Source organism: Takifugu flavidus, chromosome 6 (assembly GCF_003711565.1).
Source record: "Takifugu flavidus isolate HTHZ2018 chromosome 6, ASM371156v2, whole genome shotgun sequence".
Classification (NCBI taxonomy): Eukaryota; Metazoa; Chordata; class Actinopteri; order Tetraodontiformes; family Tetraodontidae; genus Takifugu; species Takifugu flavidus.
Genome location: NC_079525.1, coordinates 12613410 through 12635325, shown reverse-complemented (window position 1 = coordinate 12635325; position 21916 = coordinate 12613410). Strand labels below are relative to the sequence as shown.

Here is a 21916-nt window from a genome sequence, read left to right as displayed (position 1 = left end):
ACACTCTTCCCGGAAAACAGTGTGGATAATACAAGTGGGTCTGTGAGTTATTAACTTTCATCACCAACAGTTTTACTTGAGTTTGAGTAATAACAATATAAAATGATGGGGAGACGCCAAGATCAGTTACAAGCTCATTTATTCTTCTAAGACCTTGAGGTTCAAATAATTTGGTCAGACGGCTTGATATCGGTAGATTTATGTTCGATCAAAAGAACAATGATTTTAAAAAGAAAATCAATTTTCTGTCTGCTATGTTATCGCTGTTCTTGATGAATGGTGGTTTGTTCCATCCTGATTTAGATAAAGAGGTCAACATGACTGAGAGCAGTATAATAAAATACACACTAAAAAAGGCATCTGCAACGGTGCCAAATACAATTCGATTGAACTTATTTTGCTTCCTTTTAATTACGGTAATAAGTAACTCTGTTCGTGTCCCTGTGCTATCAATCATCATCTCTTTGAGTTGATGCCCCTTTGAACTCTCCTGCATTATAAATTGTCCCCCCAACCAGGAGCTTCTCTACATTCTCACCAACCTCCCACAGTCTCTCTCAGGTAAGCCTGACAAGTTTGTCACATCTTGATAATCACCCAGGATGCATTTATGACATTTTGGTCTAAATTTGGATGAGATTCTGAATTTCTTTTGCTGTATTTTCTATCTGTTTATTTCAGCGCACTTGTCTTGTGGATGTGGTCTTCAATGGGGGCTCCTGAGGGACTGGTGTGGCTCCTACTTTTGCTCATTTATACTGGGAGCACTTCAGGTAAGATCTGTTCTCTTTAGAAAGTGACAGCTAGAAGAGCTCTGCTACCCAAAATATATTTAAGATATATTTGTTAGACATGTGGATACAGTTGAGATCCAGAATTCTATATTAATAAATTGAACTATTCTACTGTCCAGTGATCCAAATATAATGAACCATTTTTTTGGAACAATATAGGAAAATAATGAATATTAATAGCACGTGAGGTTGGTGGTTACATCGACAGATTGTGTCAGCATGAATCAGAAACTGAAAACTAACCACATTTTTGCATGATTTCCCTTGAGAAAGCTGTTACGACTTGAAACAACATGCACCAAAGTGTACCTTCATGCTCTGTAGGGACACTGGTCACCAGCTGCGACTCTTGCCACGATGAAGCGACGTGTCTGGAGACAAAAGACAGAGGGGACTCTTTTCTCAAGCTCTCTTGCGCCTGTAAAGACGGCTTCGTAGGAGACGCCTCACCTGCTACGATCAGAAACTCTGCAGTGACTCTGATTGCTGTGCTCAAGGTTATCAGTGGTCAGCAGAAAGAGGCTGTGAGGACACCGACGAGTGTTCTCTTCCCGACTCTCCTTGTCAGCCACCCCAGGTTTGCCGAAACACCCTGGGATCCTATGAATGCCTCCAGCCTCCCTCCAGAACCAAATCAGGCCCTTCTGACACCAAGCAAACAAAAAATGCACCTGATAAAAAACAAGCCCCTGTGCAAAGCAAATCGGCATCTATTCCTGATGTTATCAAATTAGGACGATCTGCAACAGGAACAGCACCACCAGTGATTATAAATACATATTTACCCTTTGATACAACAACAACACCCAGTACTGCAACAACAGCACCACCCTTTCATACAACAGCAGCCTTTATGACAACAGCACCACCACTGGAGGGGCAGCTCCGTCTCGTCAATGGGAATGGCTCCTGCGTTGGAAGAGTCGAGGTCTTCCTCCAAGGACAGTGGGGGACGGTCTGTGACGATGCCTGGGATGTGAATGATGCTCATGTGGTGTGTAGACAGCTCGGCTGTGGGAGGGCCCTGTCCGCACCTCCTGTCGCCTTTTATGGACAGGGAACAGGTCCCATCTGGTTGGATAATGTTCAGTGTTTAGGCAATGAACCGGCGCTCACAGAATGCAGACATCTGGGATTGGAAATCACAACTGTGGACATTCTGAGGACGCCGGAGTTGTCTGTGAAGGTAAAATTTACACCATTCTGTGTTTGATTAGTACAGCAGCAGCACTGCTGTGTCTGTTAAGATGACCCTGGTCATTTCTGTTTGTCCCACGTTAACGTTGTTGCGTGTTTCCTGTTAGCTCCGTCACCAGTGAGGCTGGTCAACTCAGACAACCGTTGCTCTGGCAGAGTGGAGATCCAGCACAACGGGCAGTGGGGGACAGTGTGTGATGATCAGTGGGACCTCAGAGATGCCAACGTGGTTTGTAGACAACTGGAGTGTGGGGCTGCATATTCAGCACCACAAAGTGCAGCTTTTGGACAGGGCAGGGGACCGATCTGGCTGGACGATGTCAATTGTAATGGTGATGAAGCATCTATAGCTCAATGCAGACACCGAGGGTTCGGCGTCCATAACTGTGGCCATCATGAAGATGCTGGTGTTGTTTGTCAACGTGAGTTTTGAAACAGGTTTTCACATTGAGGTTTTGTTAAGCCTACCAAAGAGCATTTGTCATATGGATTCACAGGACCATTTTATCCTTTTCCCTTTAGTCGTGCAGCCTCCAGAACCTCTGCTTGTCTGTGGCCGTAATAAGATTGAAATAGGTTTTGACGTAGCTGCCTTGACCTTATTGGTTTGGACCCATTCTCTGGTCACCTGGCAGTCACAAACTGCTCCAGGTCCAGAGTGCAAAACAACTCAGTTTGGTATGAAGTGGAGACCAGAGAAGATGTCTGTGGGAACATACTGAGGGTAAAGATCTGTCCGCACAAAGTGTGAACTACTCGTTTTTGACAGGATTTTGACAGTTTTTGTCCTCTTTCTTTCAGGCCAACAGCACACATGTCACCTACTCAAACACTTTATTCATCTATTATGGAAACAATACATCCTTCATTGTCCCGAAGAGTTTTCCATTTCACTGTGTATATCCCCTGGACACAGACACCAGCCTGAATGTAGCTATCAATCCCTTCCTGAAGTGAGTATGTGAATGATCATCTCAAATGTGTGACGGTTATCTGAAATCATAATCCAGTCTGGAGACAAAATGATGTAACAATCATAAGTATCAACAAGATCATCAAGTAAAAATGTGTGTTTCCTTTCCAGTTTGACAGGTGGCACTTCAGGCGTGGGTGTCAGAGCAGAAGCCTCCATGTTCCTGTACCGTAGCTCTAATTACAATCAGGTTTATCCAGCAGGCCAGGTCTCCCTGCCAGTGGGCTCTCCTCTGTATGTGGGTGTCTCTCTGGAGGAGCAAAATCAGGATTTTGTGGTTGTTCTGGAGGATTGCTACGCCTCTCAGTCATCAACCCCGATCACCCCACGCGGGAGTACCTCATCCGGAACAAGTGTGTACCACAGTTTGTGCTGCGTGATGCTAACAAGACAGACTTGTACAGTGATTTGGGGCCTTTTCCATCTCCCCTGGCAGGTGTCCCACTGACCGTCGTCGGGTGGCTGTGACTGAGAGTGGCGTATCCCTGCGGGCTCGCTTTTCAGCCCTGTTGTTTCTGACCCAGAACCAGTACAGCAGCGAGTACCTTCACTGCAGCCTCAGTCTGTGTAACCAAAGAGCATCTTCCTGTGTACCTGTAAGTCAAATCCGATTGACTAGAAAGCCATTTAATAGGTGTTGATTAGGCTTGAATGTGGTCATGGGTTTGATTTTTTTAAACTCCCCCCCTCCAGCGTTGCACAGGCAGGACGTCTCGCTCTGTTTCACAATCTGAAATTCTAAAACCAGTCTCGGTTGGACCGATCATCTGTGAGTATGAATTAGATTTGATCTGAGTTTCTACTTCTGTCAATAGGACATTTCTTATTCTTATCCAATTAATATGTTTTCCTCACCATTTAGGGGACAAGTGATATGAGCAAACAACCCTCTTCTACAAACGTCCTTCCAGCGACATAAAAACTGCACATATCAATCTCCGGCTTGTAGCACCTCTTTGTATAAATACATGATTTGTGACAAACCACATTGATTAATTATTCATTCACTTAATGAATTTATTGACAATAATGGTGTTGGTCTTTTAAGTGTAATGTGATAAATTTGCTGCGTTGCATGAAATAAAATTGACTTATTTTACTCCATCCTTCATCTTTTCCCTCAACTGGGTGTCTTATTTTACCATTTTGGGCATTTATCCTCATCAGCTGGTGCATCAGATGCATGAAGAGTTTTATAGATGTTCAGATTACTATGTTCAAAGAGAAAAATGGACATTGTTTAATGTACAGTAACTATAAATGCCATCGTTATTATTGTGGTTGTTGTTATTGTCACAGATATCAGCTATATAGACTTAATCCTACCACAATAATAATGCAACACAGGCAACATCTGACGTGAGGTGCCCAGATTGTTTAAGTGTTTTATCAGAGGCTAGTATTGATCTATATTTCTACAAAATATGACAGAAGCCTTTGAGTTTGAAATTGAGTTAACTAGAATTTTTTGTTGAATTAACTGACCTGTTTAGTTTTAATCCAAAGCTGCTGCTCGCCTCCATTCCCCAGACCTCCCTCCAGTTGAGCTTCCTCCTTAAAAGAAGGAAATATACTACGGCAAAGATGTTCATATTTATTTTGAGCTATTTTGGGCTTCAGCATACAGCACAATGTTAGAGACTAAACCAACCTTAAGAATCTCTAAGTGACTAAGCGTCTCTCTTGGGTCACTTTGCTCACCCCAAGTCCAGATAATGGAGGAGGCTGGATGAGGAGGTTGGACATAGAGCTTCTCATTCCACCCAACACAGCGGCCTTTCGGTTAAATCTGCTATTGAGACATTTAACAATGCAGACCAAAACGGACTCAGGTGGATCTAAACAAAGCATTTGAGTCATGAAGTGACGGTGACCTCTTTCACTGGCAAAATTAACAAAATTAACATTCTGCAAGAGCAAAACTTCCAGCACTGCACTGCACACCACAATGGACAAGAAGAAATTGATTTCTTTTATTGTCCCATCTTAACAGTTTAACTTTTGCTTTTGATTCTATTTAAACGTCCTAGATATGACTCATGGTACAGGACTCCACTTTTCTCCACCTTGGCCTGCTTCTTGGTTTAATGGGTTTACAATGGGAACACTGTTACACAATGGTGGAAAAAGGTTGCCGTCATTTTTCAGCCACTGTCTATTGAGTGCTGGAAGTACAGTGAATTGATTCCCGAAAGTGATGATAAGAAGTGAAGTGTGCTGTAAAATATGAGCAAAGATAATGATCAGCGGCGGTACAAAGGAAATTATTTAATATCATCAGTAAACTCTCACTGATTTTTAGAAACACACATTTTCTGAATTTTATTGATGACGGTTTGGACCTGGAGTTGCTGTTGTACTTCTATAAATGTCACTGCAGGTTCTCATTATCAAGGTCACATTAACGCATAAAGTTCTACAGAAGAGTCAACTGGACTGTTGAAGGTAAGTGAAATTTGAAGTTTCTTTCCCGTTAAATCTGTCATAGAAATGGAAACTGCAGGTGCCCATCTAAATGTCCCTTTATGAACATTAATTGATAGAAATAAAGGAATCATGTGGATGACACATATGTGTTAGTGAAATCATTGACAGTCTCCACCATTAGTTTTAGATGTGGATTATATAATTATTGAGCAATCAATTCCACACTGATGCAAGACTGATAGTACACAAAGTACAATTAAATACGTGACAAAGGGCATCTGTAGATGGGATAACATTAATTAAATTGTTTTATTGGTAAATAAGTAACTATTGTTATGAAATATATTCCTGTGCTATCAATCATCATCTCTTGAGTTGATGCCCCTTTGAACTCTCCTGCATTATAAATTGTCCCCCCAACCAGGAGCTTCTCTACATTCTCACCAACCTCCCACAGTCTCTCTCAGGTAAGCCTGACAAGTTTGTGACATCTTGGAAATCACCCAGGATGCATTTATGACATTTTGGTCTACATTTGGATGAGATTCTGAATTTTTTTGGTGTATTTTCTATCTGTTTATTTCAGCGCACTTGTCTTGTGGATGTGGTCTTCAATGGGGGCTCCTGAGGGACTGGTGTGGCTCCTACTTTTGCTCATTTATACTGGGAGCACTTCAGGTAAGATCTGTTCTCTTTAGAAAGTGACAGCTAGAAGAGCTCTGCTACCCAAAATATATTTAAGATATATTTGTTAGACATGTGGATACAGTTGAGATCCAGAATTCTATATTAATAAATTGAATTATTCTACTGTCCAGTGATCCAAATATAATGAACCATTTTTTTTTAACAATATAGGAAAATAATGAATATTAATAGCACGTGAGGTTGGTGGTTACATCGACAGATTGTGTCGGCATGAATCAGAAACTGAAAACTAACCACATTTTTGCATGATTTCCCTTGAGAAAGCTGTTACGACTTGAAACAACATGCACCAAAGTGTACCTTCATGCTCTGTAGGGACACTGGTCACCAGCTGCGACTCTTGCCACGATGAAGCGACGTGTCTGGAGACAAAAGACAGAGGGGACTCTTTTCTCAAGCTCTCTTGCGCCTGTAAAGACGGCTTCGTAGGAGACGGCCTCACCTGCTACGATCAGAAACTCTGCAGTGACTCTGATTGCTGTGCTCAAGGTTATCAGTGGTCAGCAGAAAGAGGCTGTGAGGACACCGACGAGTGTTCTCTTCCCGACTCTCCTTGTCAGCCACCCCAGGTTTGCCGAAACACCCTGGGATCCTATGAATGCCTCCAGCCTCCCTCCAGAACCAAATCAGGCCCTTCTGACACCAAGCAAACAAAAAATGCACCTGATAAAAAACAAGCCCCTGTGCAAAGCAAATCGACATCTATTCCTGATGTTATCAAATTAGGACGATCTGCAACAGGAACAGCACCACCAGTGATTATAAATACATATTTACCCTTTGATACAACAACAACACCCAGTACTGCAATAGCACACTTTCCTACAACAGCAACACCCAGTACTGCAACAACATCACCCCCCTTTATGACAACAGCACCACCACTGGAGGGGCAGCTCCGTCTCGTCAATGGGAATGGCTCCTGCGTTGGAAGAGTCGAGGTCTTCCTCCGAGGACAGTGGGGGACGGTCTGTGACGATTCCTGGGATGTGAATGATGCTCATGTGGTGTGTAGACAGCTCGGCTGTGGGAGGGCCCTGTCCGCACCTGGTCGTGCCTTTTATGGACAGGGAACAGGTCCCATCTGGTTGGATGATGTTCGGTGTTTTGGCAATGAACCGGCGCTCACAGAATGCAGACATCTTGGGATTGGAAGTCACAACTGTGCACATTCTGAGGACGCCGGAGTTGTCTGTGAAGGTAAAATTTACACCATTCTGTGTTTGATTAGTACAGCAGCAGCACTGCTGTGTCTGTTAAGATGACCCTGGTCATTTCTGTTTGTCCCACGTTAACGTTGTTGCGTGTTTCCTGTTAGCTCCGTCACCAGTGAGGCTGGTCAACTCAGACAACCGTTGCTCTGGCAGAGTGGAGATCCAGCACAACGGGCAGTGGGGGACAGTGTGTGATGATCAGTGGGACCTCAGAGATGCCAACGTGGTTTGTAGACAACTGGAGTGTGGGGCTGCATATTCAGCACCACAAAGTGCAGCTTTTGGACAGGGCAGGGGACCGATCTGGCTGGACGATGTCAATTGTAATGGTGATGAAGCATCTCTAGCGCGATGCAGACACCGAGGGTTCGGCGTCCATAACTGTGGCCATCATGAAGATGCTGGTGTTGTTTGTCAACGTGAGTTTTGAAACAGGTTTTCACATTGAGGTTTTGTTAAACCTACCAAAGAGCATTTGTCATATGGATTCACAGGACCATTTTATCCTTTTCCCTTTAGTCGTGCAGCCTCTAGAACCTCTGCTTGTCTGTGGCCGTAATAAGATTGAAATAGGTTTTGACGTAGCTGCCTTGACCTTATCTGGTTTGGACCCATTCTCTGGTCACCTGGCAGTCACAAACTGCTCCAGGTCCAGAGTGCAAAACAACTCAGTTTGGTATGAAGTGGAGACCAGAGAAGATGTCTGTGGGAACATACTGAGGGTAAAGATCTGTCCACACAAAGTGTGAACTACTCGTTTTTGACAGGATTTTGACAGTTTTTGTCCTCTTTCTTTCAGGCCAACAGCACACATGTCACCTACTCAAACACTTTATTCCTCTATTTTGGGAACAATGCATCCTTCATTGTCCCGAAGAGTTTTCCATTTCACTGTGTATATCCCCTGGACACAGACACCAGCCTGAATGTAGCTATCAATCCCTTCCTGAAGTGAGTATGTGAATGGTCATCTCAAATGTGTGATGGTTATCTGAAATCATAATCCAGTCTGGAGACAAAATGATGTAACAATCATAATAATCAACAAGATCATCAAATAAAAATGTGTGTTTCCTTTCCAGTTTGACAGGTGGCACTTCAGGCGTGGGTGCCAGAGCAGAAGCCTCCATGTTCCTGTACCGTAGCTCTAATTACAATCAGGTTTATCCAGCAGGCCAGGTCTCCCTGCCAGTGGGCTCTCCTCTGTATGTGGGTGTCTCTCTGGAGGAGCCATATCAGGGTTTTGTGGTTGTTCTGGAGGATTGCTACGCCTCTCAGTCATCAAGCCCCGATCACCCCACGCGGGAGTACCTCATCCGGAACAAGTGTGTACCACAGTTTGTGCTGCGTGATGCTAACAAGACAGACTTGTACAGTGATTTGGGGCCTTTTCCATCTCCCCTGGCAGGTGTCCCACTGACCGTCGTCGGGTGGCTGTGACTGAGAGTGGCGTATCCCTGCGGGCTCGTTTTTCAGCCCTGTTGTTTCTGACCCAGAACCAGTACAGCAGCGAGTACCTTCACTGCAGCCTCAGTCTGTGTAACCAAAGAGCATCTTCCTGTGTACCTGTAAGTCACATCCGATCGACTAGAAAGCCATTTAATAGGTGTTTATTAGGCTTGAATGGGGTCATGGGTTTGATTTTTTTAAACTCCCCCCCCTCCAGCGTTGCACAGGCAGGACGTCTCGCTCTGTTTCACAATCTGAAGTTCTAAAACCAGTCTCGGTTGGACCGATCATCTGTGAGTATGAATTAGATTTGATCTGAGTTTCTACTTCTGTCAATAGGACATTTCTTATTCTTATCCAATTAATATGTTTTCCTCACCATTTAGGGGACAAGTGATATGAGCAAACAACCCTCTTCTACAAACGTCCTTCCAGCGACATAAAAACTGCACATATCAATCTCCGGCTTGTAGCACCTCTTTGTATAAATACATGATTTGTGACAAACCACATTGATTAATTATTCATTCACTTAATGAATTTATTGACAATAATGGTGTTGGTCTTTTAAGTGTAATGTGATAAATTTGCTGCGTTGCATGAAATAAAATTGGCTTATACTCCATCCTTCATCTTTTCCCTCAACTGGGTGTCTTATTTTACCATTTTGGGCATTTATCCTCATCAGCTGGTGCATCAGATGCATGAAGAGTTTTATAGATGTTCAGATTACTATGTTCAAAGAGAAAAAAGGACATTGTTTAATGTACAGTAACTATAAATGCCATCGTTATTATTGTGGTTGTTGTTATTGTCACAGATATCAGCTATATAGACTTAATCCTACCACAATAATAATGCAACACAGGCAACATCTGACGTGAGGTGCCCAGATTGTTTAAGTGTTTTATCAGAGGCTAGTATTGATCTATATTTCTACCAAAATATGACAGAAGCCTTTGAGTTTGAAATTGAGTTAACTAGAATTTTTGGTTGAATTAACTGACCTGTTTAGTTTTCCAAAGCTGCTGCTCGCCTCCATTCCCCAGACCTCCCTCCAGTTGAGCTTCCTCCTTAAAAGAAGGTAAATATACTACGGCAATAGATGTTCATATTTATTTTGAGCTATTTTGGGCTTCAGCATAAAGCACAATGTTAGAGACTAAACCAACCTTAAGAATCTCTAAGTGACTAAGCGTCTCTCTTGGGTCACTTTGCTCACCCCAAGTCCAGATAATGGAGGCGGCTGGATGAGGAGGTTGGACATAGAGCTTCTCATTCCACCCAACACAGCGGCCTTTCGGTTAAATCTGCTATTGAGACATTTAACAATGCAGACCAAAACGGACTCAGGTGGATCTAAACAAAGCATTTGAGTCATGAAGTGACGGTGACCTCTTTCACTGGCAAAATTAACAAAATTAACATTCTGCAAGAGCAAAACTTCCAGCACTGCACTGCACACCACAATGGACAAGAAGAAATAGATTTCTTTTATTGTCCCATCTTAACAGTTTAACTTTTGCTTTTGATTCTATTTAAACGTCCAATATATGACTCATGGTACAGGACTCCACTTTTCTCCACCTTGGCCTGTGTCTTGGTTTAATGGGTTTACAATGGGAACACTGTTACACAATGGTGGAAAAAGGTTGCCGTCATTTTTCAGCCACTGTCTATTGAGTGCTGGAAGTACAGTGAATTGATTCCCGAAAGTGATGATAAGAAGTGAAGTGTGCTGTAAAATATGAGCAAAGATAATGATCAGGCGGTACAAAGGAAATTATTTAATATCATCAGTAAACTCTCACTAATTTTTAGAAACACACATTTTCTGAATTTTATTGATGACGGTTTGGACCTGGAGTTGCTGTTGTACTTTCTATAAATGTCACTGCAGGTTCTCATTATCAAGGTCACATTAACGCATAAAGTTCTACAGAAGAGTCAACTGGACTGTTGAAGGTAAGTGAATTTGAAGTTTCTTTCCCGTTAAATCTGTCATAGAAATGGAAACTGCAGGTGCCCATCTAAATGTCCCTTTATGAACATTAATTGACAGAAATAAAGGAATCATGTGGATGATACATATGTGTTAATGAAATCATTGACAGTCTCCACCATTAGTTTTAGATGTGGATTATATAATTATAGAGCAATCAATTCCACACTGATGCAAGACTGATAGTACAACAAAGTACAATTAAATACGTGACAAAGGGCATCTGTAGATGTGACAACGTTAATTAAATTGTTTTATTGGTAAATAAGTAACTATTGTTGTGAAATATATTCCTGTGCTATCAATCATCATCTCTTTGAGTTGATGCCCCTTTGAACTCTCCTGCATTATAAATTGTCCCCCCAACCAGGAGCTTCTCTGTGTTCTCACCAACCTCCCACAGTCTCTCTCAGGTAAGCCTGACAAGTTTGTCACATCTTGGAAATCACCCAGGATGCATTTATGACATTTTGGTCTAAATTTGGATGAGATTCTGAATTTGTTTTGCTGTATTTTCTATCTGTTTATTTCAGTGTGCTTGTCTTGTGGATGTGGTCTTCAATGGGGGCTCCTAAGGGACTGGTGTGGCTCCTACTTTTGCTCATTTATACTGGGAGCACTTCAGGTAAGATCTGTTCTCTTTAGAAAGGGACAGCTAGAACAGCTCTGCTACCCAAAATATATTTAAGATATATATGAGAGACATGTGGACACAGTTGAGATCCCGAATTCTATATTAATAAATTGAACTATTCTACTGTCCAGTGATCCAAATATAATGAACCATTTTTTTGGAACAATATAGGAAAATAATGAATATTAATAGCACGTGAGGTTGGTGGTTACATCGACAGATTGTGTCGGCATGAATCAGAAACTGAAAACTAACCACATTTTTGCATGATTTCCCTTGAGAAAGCTGTTACGACTTGAAACAACATGCACCAAAGTGTACCTTCATGCTCTGTAGGGACACTGGTCACCAGCTGTGACTCTTGCCACGATGAAGCGACGTGTCTGGAGACAAAAGACAGAGGGGACTCTTTTCTCAAGCTCTCTTGCGCCTGTAAAGACGGCTTCGTAGGAGACGGCCTCACCTGCTACGATCAGAAACTCTGCAGTGACTCTGATTGCTGTGCTCAAGGTTATCAGTGGTCAGCAGAAAGAGGCTGTGAGGACACCGACGAGTGTTCTCTTCCCGACTCTCCTTGTCAGCCACCCCAGGTTTGCCGAAACACCCTGGGATCCTATGAATGCCTCCAGCCTCCCTCCAGAACCAAATCAGGCCCTTCTGACAGATCGGTTCAGGTCGACTGTGGACACGGACTTTGTCCTGAAGGCATGGATTGCCTTGAAGGGAGCGATGGTTTCATGAACTGTGTCGACCCTTGTGAGAACTACAGTGTACTAAATGATGACTGGCGGGCAACTAATTACACATCGGATGAGGTTCATAGTGATAATGTCAACTTTAAAGGCTGGTATCGCTTTTTTTTATGGCAAAAGAGTGCTCATATCCCAGAAAGATGTGTGGCTGCAGGAAGATGTGGAACCTTGTATCCCATATGGATGAGAACTCCTCATCCAACGCAGTCAGGAGTAATTCAATATTCCCAAATGTGCATTCAGAGATATGGCGAGTGTTGTTTTACATCGATGACCCAAAACTATGTCAAATTGTGCTACAGAGACTTCTACGTCTACAAATTAAAACCAACATCACGATATCATGCCTACTGTTTAGGTAAGTTTTTGTTGCATTAATCTTTAATTTTTATTTTTGTCCTTATTCTAAACAATCTGTGTTTCATTGTGCACAGCGGTGAACAAAACCAACCTGGAGTTTCTCCAACCACCAATACACCACCACCACCCTTCCATACAACAACACCACCACCGATTCATACAACAACATCACCACACATTCATACAACAACATCACCACACATTCATACAACAACATCACCACACATTCGTACAACAACATCACGACCCATTCATACAACAACATCACGACCCTTTCATACAACACATCACCACACATTCATACAACAACACCACCACCACCACCGATTCATACAACAACATCACACACATTCATACAACATCACCACACATTCATACAACAACATCACCACACATTCGTACAACAACATCACGACCCATTCATACAAAACATCACGACCCTTTCATACAACAACATCACCACACATTCATACAACAACACCACCACCACCACCGATTCATACAACAACATCACCACCACCACCGATTCATACAACAACATCACCCACATTCATACAACAACATCACACACATTCATACAACAACATCACCACACATTCATACAACAACAGCACCACCACTGGAGGGGCAGCTCCGTCTCGTCAATGGGAATGGCTCCTGCGTTGGAAGAGTCGAGGTCTTCCTCCGAGGACAGTGGGGGACGGTCTGTGATGATGCCTGGGATGTGAATGATGCTCAAGTGGTGTGTAGACAGCTCGGCTGTGGGAGGGCCCTGTCCGCACCTCCTTCGCCTTTTATGGACAGGGAACAGGTCCCATCTGGTTGGATAATGTTCAGTGTTTAGGCAATGAACCGGCGCTCACAGAATGCAGACATTCTGGGGTTGGAAATCACAACTGTGGACATTCTGAGGACGCCGGAGTTGTCTGTGAAGGTAAAATTTACACCATTCTGTGTTTGATTAGTACAGCAGCAGCACTGCTGTGTCTGTTAAGATGACCCTGGTCATTTCTGTTTGTCCCACGTTAACGTTGTTGCGTGTTTCCTGTTAGCTCCGTCACCAGTGAGGCTGGTCAACTCAGACAACCGTTGCTCTGGCAGAGTGGAGATCCAGCACAACGGGCAGTGGGGGACAGTGTGTGATGATCAGTGGGACCTCAGAGATGCCAACGTGGTTTGTAGACAACTGGAGTGTGGGGCTGCATATTCAGCACCACAAAGTGCAGCTTTTGGACAGGGCAGGGGACCGATCTGGCTGGACGATGTCAATTGTAATGGTGATGAAGCATCTCTAGCGCGATGCAGACACCGAGGGTTCGGCGTCCATAACTGTGGCCATCATGAAGATGCTGGTGTTGTTTGTCAACGTGAGTTTTGAAACAGGTTTTCACATTGAGGTTTTGTTAAACCTACCAAAGAGCATTTGTCATATGGATTCACAGGACCATTTTATCTTTTTCTCTTTAGTCTCGCCGCCTCCAGAACTTCTGCTTGTCTGTGGCCGTAATAAGATTGAAATAGGTTTTGACGTAGCTGCCTTGACCTTATCTGGTTTGGACCCATTCTCTGGTCACCTGGCAGTCACAAACTGCTCCAGGTCCAGAGTGCAAAACAACTCAGTTTGGTATGAAGTGGAGACCAGAGAAGATGTCTGTGGGAACATACTGAGAGGTAAAGATCTGTCACACAAAGTGTGAACTACTCGTTTTTGACAGGATTTTGACAGTTTTTGTCCTCTTTCTTTCAGGCCAACAGCACACATGTCACCTACTCAAACACTTTATTCCTCTATTTTGGGAACAATGCATCCTTCATTGTCCCGAAGAGTTTTCCATTTCACTGTGTATATCCCCTGAACACAGACACCAGCCTGAATGTAGCTATCAATCCCTTCCTGAAGTGAGTATGTGAATGATCATCTCAAATGTGTGACGGTTATCTGAAATCATAATCCAGTCTGGAGACAAAATGATGTAACAATCATAATAATCAACATGATCATCAAGTAAAAATGTGTGTTTCCTTTCCAGTTTGACAGGTGGCACTTCAGGCGTGGGTGCCAGAGCAGAAGCCTCCATGTTCCTGTACCGTAGCTCTAATTACAATCAGGTTTATCCAGCAGGCCAGGTCTCCCTGCCAGTGGGCTCTCCTCTGTATGTGGGTGTCTCTCTGGAGGAGCCATATCAGGGCTTTGTGTTGTTCTGGAGGATTGCTACGCCTCTCAGTCATCAAGCCCCGATCACCCCACGCGGGAGTACCTCATCCGGAACAAGTGTGTACCACAGTTTGTGCTGCGTGATGCTAACAAGACAGACTTGTACAGTGATTTGGGGCCTTTTCCATCTCCCCTGGCAGGTGTCCCACTGACCGTCGTCGGGTGGCTGTGACTGAGAGTGGCGTATCCCTGCGGGCTCGTTTTTCAGCCCTGTTGTTTCTGACCCAGAACCAGTACAGCAGCGAGTACCTTCACTGCAGCCTCAGTCTGTGTAACCAAAGAGCATCTTCCTGTGTACCTGTAAGTCACATCCGATCGACTAGAAAGCCATTTAATAGGTGTTTATTAGGCTTGAATGGGGTCATGGGTTTGATTTTTTTAAACTCCCCCCCTCCAGCGTTGCACAGGCAGGACGTCTCGCTCTGTTTCACAATCTGAAGTTCTAAAACCAGTCTCGGTTGGACCGATCATCTGTGAGTATGAATTAGATTTGATCTGAGTTTCTACTTCTGTCAATAGGACATTTCTTATTCTTATCCAATTAATATGTTTTCCTCACCATTTAGGGGACAAGTGATATGAGCAAACAACCCTCTTCTACAAACGTCCTTCCAGCGACATAAAAACTGCACATATCAATCTCCGGCTTGTAGCACCTCTTTGTATAAATACATGATTTGTGACAAACCACATTGATTAATTATTCATTCACTTAATGAATTTATTGACAATAATGGTGTTGGTCTTTTAAGTGTAATGTGATAAATTTGCTGCGTTGCATGAAATAAAATTGACTTATACTCCATTCTTCATCTTTTCCCTCAACTGGGTGTCTTATTTTACCATTTTGGGCATTTATCCTCATCAGCTGGTGCATCAGATGCATGAAGAGTTTTATAGATGTTCAGATTACTATGTTCAAAGAGAAAAATGGACATTGTTTAATGTACAGTAACTATAAATGCCATCGTTATTATTGTGGTTGTTGTTATTGTCACAGATATCAGCTATATAGACTTAATCCTACCACAATAATAATGCAACACAGGCAACATTTGATGTGAGGTGCCCAGATTGTTTAAGTGTTTTATCAGAGGCTAGTATTGATCTATATTTCTACCCAATATGACAGAAGACTGAACTGACCTGTTTAGGTTTAATCCAAAGCTGCTGCTCGCCTCCATTCCCCAGACCTCCCTAAAGCTGAGCTTCCTCCTTAAAAGAAGGTAAATATACTACAGCAAAAGATGTTCATATTTATTTTGAGCTATTTTGGGCTTCAGCATACAGCAAAATGTTAGAGACTAAACCAACCTTAAGAATCTCTAAGTGACTAAGCGTCTCTCTTGGGTCACTTTGCTCACCCCAAGTCCAGATAATGGAGGAGGTGGGACATAGAGCTTTTCATTCCACCCAACACAGCGGCCTTTTGATTAAATCTGCTATTGAGACATTTAACAATGCAAAACTGCACTGCACACCACATTGGACAAGAAGAAATAGATTTCTTTTATTGTCCCATCTTAACAGTTTAACTTTTGATTCTATTTAAACGTCCAATATATGACTCATGGTACAGGACTCCACTTTTCTCCACCTTGGCCTGCTTCTTGGTTTAATGGGTTTACAATGGGAACACTGTTACACAATGGTGGAAAAAGGTTGCCGTCATTTTTCAGCCACTGTCTATTGAGTGCAGGAAGTACAGTGAACTGATTCCCGAAAGTGATGATAAGAAGTGAAGTGTGCTGTAAAATATGAGCAAAGATAATGATCAGGCGGTACAAAGGAAATTATTTAATATCATCAGTAAACTCTCACTGATTTTTAGAAACACACATTTTCTGAATTTTATTTCTGACGGTTTGGACCTGGAGTTGCTGTTGTACTTTCTATAAATGTCACTGCAGGTTCTCATTATCAAGGTCACATTAACGCATAAAGTTCTACAGAAGAGTCAACTGGACTGTTGAAGGTAAGTGAAATTTGAAGTTTCTTTCCCGTTAAATCTGTCATAGAAGTGGAAACTGCAGGTGCCCATCTAAATGTCCCTTTATCAACATTAATTGACAGAAATAAAGGAATCATGTGGATGATACATATGTGTTAATGAAATCATTGACAGTCTCCACCATTAGTTTTAGATGTGGATTATATAATTATAGAGCAATCAATTCCACACTGATGCAAGACTGATAGTACAACAAAGTACAATTAAATACGTGACCATGGGCATCTGTAGATGGGATAACATTATTTAAATTGTTTTTTCTTTTTTTTTGGTAAATAAGTAACTATTGTTGTGAAATATATTCCTGTGCTATCAATCATCATCTCTTTGAGTTGATGGTCCTTTGAACTCTCCTGCATTATAAATTGTCCCCCAACCAGGAGCTTCTCTACATTCTCACCAACCTCCCACAGTCTCTCTCAGGTAAGCCTGACAAGTTTGTGACATCTTGGAAATCACCCAGGATGCATTTATGACATTTTGGTCTACATTTGGATGAGATTGTGAATTTCTTTTTCTATATTTTCTATCTGTTTATTTCAGCGTGCTTATCTTGTGGATGTGGTCTTCAATGAGGGCTCCTAAGGACTGGTGTGGCTCCTACTTTTGCTCATTTATACTGGGAGCACTTCAGGTAAGATCTGTTCTCTTTAGAAAGTGACAGCTAGAACAGCTCTGCTACCCAAAATATATTTAAGATATATTTGTTAGACATGTGGATACAGTTGAGATCCAGAATTCTATATTAATAAATTGAACTATTCTACTGTCCAGTGATCCAAATATAATGAACCAATTTTTTGGAACAATATAGGAAAATAATGAATATTAATAGCACGTGAGGTTGGTGGTTACATCGACAGATTGTGTCGGCATGAATCAGAAACTGAAAACTAACCACATTTTTGCATGATTTCCCTTGAGAAAGCTGTTACGACTTGAAACAACATGCACCAAAGTGTACCTTCATGCTCTGTAGGGACACTGGTCACCAGCTGCGACTCTTGCCACGATGAAGCGACGTGTCTGGAGACAAAAGACAGAGGGGACTCTTTTCTCAAGCTCTCTTGCGCCTGTAAAGACGGCTTCGTAGGAGACGGCCTCACCTGCTACGATCAGAAACTCTGCAGTGACTCTGATTGCTGTGCTCAAGGTTATCAGTGGTCAGCAGAAAGAGGCTGTGAGGACACCGACGAGTGTTCTCTTCCCGACTCTCCTTGTCAGCCACCTCAGGTTTGCCGAAACACCCTGGGATCCTATGAATGCCTCCAGCCTCCCTCCAGAACCAAATCAGGCCCTTCTGACAGATCGGTTCAGGTCGACTGTGGACACGGACTTTGTCCTGAAGGCATGGATTGCCTTGAAGGGAGCGATGGTTTCATGAACTGTGTCGACCCCTGTGAGAACTACAGTGTACTAAATGATGACTGGCGGGCAACTAATTACACATCGGATGAGGTTCATAGTGATGATGTCAACTTTAAAGGCTGGTATCGCTTTTTTTTATGGCAAAAGAGTGCTCATATCCCAGAAAGATGTGTGGCTGCAGGAAGATGTGGAACCTTGTATCCCATATGGATGAGAACTCCTCATCCAACGCAGTCAGGAGTAATTCAAATTTCCCAAATGTGCATTCAGAAATATGGCCAGTGTTGTTTTACATCGATGACCCAAAACTATGTCAAATTGTGCAACAGAGACTTCTACGTCTACAAATTAAAACCAACATCACGATATAATGCCTACTGTTTAGGTAAGTTTTTGTTGCATTAATCTTTAATTTTTATTTTTGTCCTTATTCTAACCAATCTGTGTTTCATTGTGCACAGTGGTGAACAAAACCCAACCTGGAGTTTCTCCAACCACCAATACACCACCACCACCCTTCCATACAACAACACCACCACCGATTCATACAACAACATCACCACACATTCATACAACAACATCACCACACATTCGTACAACAACATCACGACCCATTCATACAACAACATCACGACCCTTTCGTACAACAACATCACGACCCATTCGTACAACAACATCACGACCCATTCATACAACAACATCACACCCCACACATTCATACAACAACATCACCACCCACATTCATACAACAACATCACCACACTTCATACAACAACATCACCACCACCACACATTCATACAACAACATCACCACCACCACATCATACAACAACATCACGACACATTCATACAACAACATCACCACACATTCATACAACAACAGCACCACCACGACCCATTAATGCAACAACATCACGACCCTTTCATACAACAACATCACGACCCATTAATACAACAACATCACCCCCCTTTATGACAACAGCACCACCACTGGAGGGGCAGCTCCGTCTCGTCAATGGGAATGGCTCCTGCGTTGGAAGAGTCGAGGTCTTCCTCCGAGGACAGTGGGGGACGGTCTGTGACGATGCCTGGGATGTGAATGATGCTCATGTGGTGTGTAGACAGCTCGGCTGTGGGAGGGCCCTGTCCGCACCTCGTGTCGCCTTTTATGGACAGGGAACAGGTCCCATCTGGTTGGATAATGTTCAGTGTTTTGGCAATGAACCGGCGCTCACAGAATGCAGACATTCTGGGGTTGGAAATCACAACTGTAGACATTCTGAGGACGCCGGAGTTGTCTGTGAAGGTAAAATTTACACCATTCTGTGTTTGATTAGTACAGCAGCAGCACTGCTGTGTCTGTTAAGATGACCCTGGTCATTTCTGTTTGTCCCACGTTAACGTTGTTGCGTGTTTCCTGTTAGCTCCGTCACCAGTGAGGCTGGTCAACTCAGACAACCGTTGCTCTGGCAGAGTGGAGATCCAGCACAACGGGCAGTGGGGGACAGTGTGTGATGATCAGTGGGACCTCAGAGATGCCAACGTGGTTTGTAGACAACTGGAGTGTGGGGCTGCATATTCAGCACCACAAAGTGCAGCTTTTGGACAGGGCAGGGGACCGATCTGGCTGGACGATGTCAATTGTAATGGTGATGAAGCATCTATAGCTCAATGCAGACACCGTGGGTTCGGCGTCCATAACTGTGGCCATCATGAAGATGCTGGTGTTGTTTGTCAACGTGAGTTTTGAAACAGGTTTTCACATTGAGGTTTTGTTAAGCCTACCAAAGAGCATTTGTCATATGGATTCACAGGACCATTTTATCCTTTTCCCTTTAGTCGTGCAGCCTCCAGAACCTCTGCTTGTCTGTGGCCGTAATAAGATTGAAGTAGGTTTTGACGTAGCTGCCTTGACCTTATCTGGTTTGGACCCATTCTCTGGTCACCTGGCAGTCACAAACTGCTCCAGGTCCAGAGTGCAAAACAACTCAGTTTGGTATGAAGTGGAGACCAGAGAAGATGTCTGTGGGAACATACTGAGGGTAAAGATCTGTCCGCACAAAGTGTGAACTACTTGTTTTTGACAGGATTTTGACAGTTTGTGTCCTCTTTCTTTCAGGCCAACAGCACACATGTCACCTACTCAAACACTTTATTCATCTATTATGGAAACAATACATCCTTCATTGTCCCGAAGAGTTTTCCATTTCACTGTGTATATCCCCTGGACACAGACACCAGCCTGAATGTAGCTATCAATCCCTTCCTGAAGTGAGTATGTGAATGATCATCTCAAATGTGTGACGGTTATCTGAAATCATAATCCAGTCTGGAGACAAAATGATGTAACAATCATAATAATCAACAAGATCATCAAGTAAAAATGTGTGTTTCCTTTCCAGTTTGACAGGTGGCACTTCAGGCGTGGGTGCCAGAGCAGAAGCCTCCATGTTCCTGTACCGTAGCTCTAATTACAATCAGGTTTATCCAGCAGGCCAGGTCTCCCTGCCAGTGGGCTCTCCTCTGTATGTGGGTGTCTCTCTGGAGGAGCAACATCAGGGTTTTGTGGTTGTTCTGGAGGATTGCTACGCCTCTCAGTCATCAAGCCCGTATCACCCCACGCGGGAGTACCTCATCCGGAACAAGTGTGCACCACAGTTTGTGCTGCGTGATGCTAACAAGACAGACTTGTACAGTGATTTGGGGCCTTTTCCATCTCCCCTGGCAGGTGTCCCACTGACCGTCGTCGGGTGGCTGTGACTGAGAGTGGCGTATCCCTGCGGGCTCGTTTTTCAGCCCTGTTGTTTCTGACCCAGAACCAGTACAGCAGCGAGTACCTTCACTGCAGCCTCAGTCTGTGTAACCAAAGAGCATCTTCCTGTGTACCTGTAAGTCACATCCGATCGACTAGAAAGCCATTTAATAGGTGTTTATTAGGCTTGAATGTGGTCATGGGTTTGATTTTTTTAAACTCCCCCCCCAGCGTTGCACAGGCAGGACGTCTCGCTCTGTTTCACAATCTGAAGTTCTAAAACCAGTCTCGGTTGGACCGATCATCTGTGAGTATGAATTAGATTTGATCCGAGGTTGTATTTCTATCGATCGGGTATTTCTTATCCTTATCCAATTAATATGGTCTTCTTCCCATTCTTTAGGGGACAGCGGGACTTTGATATGAGCAGACAACCCTCTTCTAAAAACTCCGCCGGATATATATTGATTATGGGTTTGTCGTCTCTGGAGTTTGAATGGAGAATGGAGTTTCTCGGTCAAAAACATGAATATTCAGTCAATTGGACATTTTAAATTGCTCCTAATTGTAAGAGTGTGAGTGTGTGAGTGAATAGTGTATTTCCTGTGATGGCACGTGACCTGTAGAGGGTTTAATCCTGCCTCTAATACAGCGACTATGCTTTAGCGTTTAACCCTTATTAAGTATCCAGTGACTGTAAATGCAATTTAATGAAAAATGTAAAATGTATGTATTTATGAATGTCATGCACAGTCAAAAATCAAGCCTATAACAAACTCATGCTTGAATTTTGACAATGGTTTTTCAGTAAATTAATTTTAAAGCCAAACGGTATTTGTGAGGTTTAATGACAATAACGGTATTGGTCTGTGAAATTTATTGTCTTATTTGCTGTGTTGCTTTGAAATAAGTCACTTATTTTAGTCCGACAGTGTCGCTGATTTGACTTTATTAGGAATTCATCCCTTTTGACTGGGGTATCAGGTGATTGGAGTGTTATCGGGTTCCAGACCACCAGGTCCAAAGAGGAAAATATACATGCGTTGACATGGACACATGA

The 21916-nt window shown here is 43.1% G+C and overlaps 2 protein-coding genes and 2 long non-coding RNA genes across 5 annotated transcripts; all 4 read left to right on the top strand.

Annotated features, from left to right (window-relative positions):
• The first annotated feature begins 694 nt into the window (after positions 1 to 694).
• On the top strand, positions 695 to 21685 carry LOC130526957 (deleted in malignant brain tumors 1 protein-like). Its single transcript, XM_057034954.1, is given in 32 exon segments — positions 695 to 773; positions 1119 to 1235; positions 1238 to 1921; positions 1924 to 1980; positions 2099 to 2413; positions 2514 to 2710; positions 2793 to 2944; positions 3401 to 3531; positions 6931 to 7299; positions 7418 to 7732; positions 7833 to 8035; positions 8113 to 8264; positions 8396 to 8638; positions 8722 to 8881; positions 8980 to 9055; positions 13080 to 13289; positions 13292 to 13444; positions 13563 to 13877; positions 13978 to 14181; positions 14686 to 14782; positions 14866 to 14996; positions 17716 to 17899; positions 18566 to 18769; positions 18938 to 18988; positions 19073 to 19410; positions 19529 to 19843; positions 19944 to 20146; positions 20224 to 20375; positions 20507 to 20749; positions 20833 to 20992; positions 21088 to 21163; positions 21260 to 21685. Coding segments are annotated over 32 exon segments (6306 nt in total). The 5' UTR covers positions 695 to 697; the 3' UTR covers positions 21283 to 21685.
• On the top strand, positions 11132 to 12543 carry LOC130527680 (uromodulin). Its single transcript, XM_057036375.1, has 3 exons — positions 11132 to 11177; positions 11298 to 11389; positions 11735 to 12543. Exons 2-3 carry the CDS (start codon positions 11314 to 11316, stop codon positions 12526 to 12528), a joined length of 870 nt encoding a protein of 289 aa, XP_056892355.1. The 5' UTR covers positions 11132 to 11177; positions 11298 to 11313; the 3' UTR covers positions 12529 to 12543.
• On the top strand, positions 14257 to 15198 carry LOC130527683 (uncharacterized). Its single transcript, XR_008951100.1, has 4 exons — positions 14257 to 14409; positions 14541 to 14782; positions 14866 to 15025; positions 15123 to 15198. It is a non-coding gene; the product is annotated as an uncharacterized LOC130527683 (long non-coding RNA).
• On the top strand, positions 16856 to 17799 carry LOC130527684 (uncharacterized). Of its 2 annotated transcripts, XR_008951102.1 has the most exons (3): positions 16856 to 17159; positions 17280 to 17370; positions 17716 to 17799. It is a non-coding gene; the product is annotated as an uncharacterized LOC130527684 (long non-coding RNA). The 2 variants fall into 2 exon arrangements; XR_008951101.1 differs by lacking the exon at positions 16856 to 17159 and having other exon boundaries at positions 17183 to 17370.
• Positions 21686 to 21916: the final 231 nt, after the last annotated feature.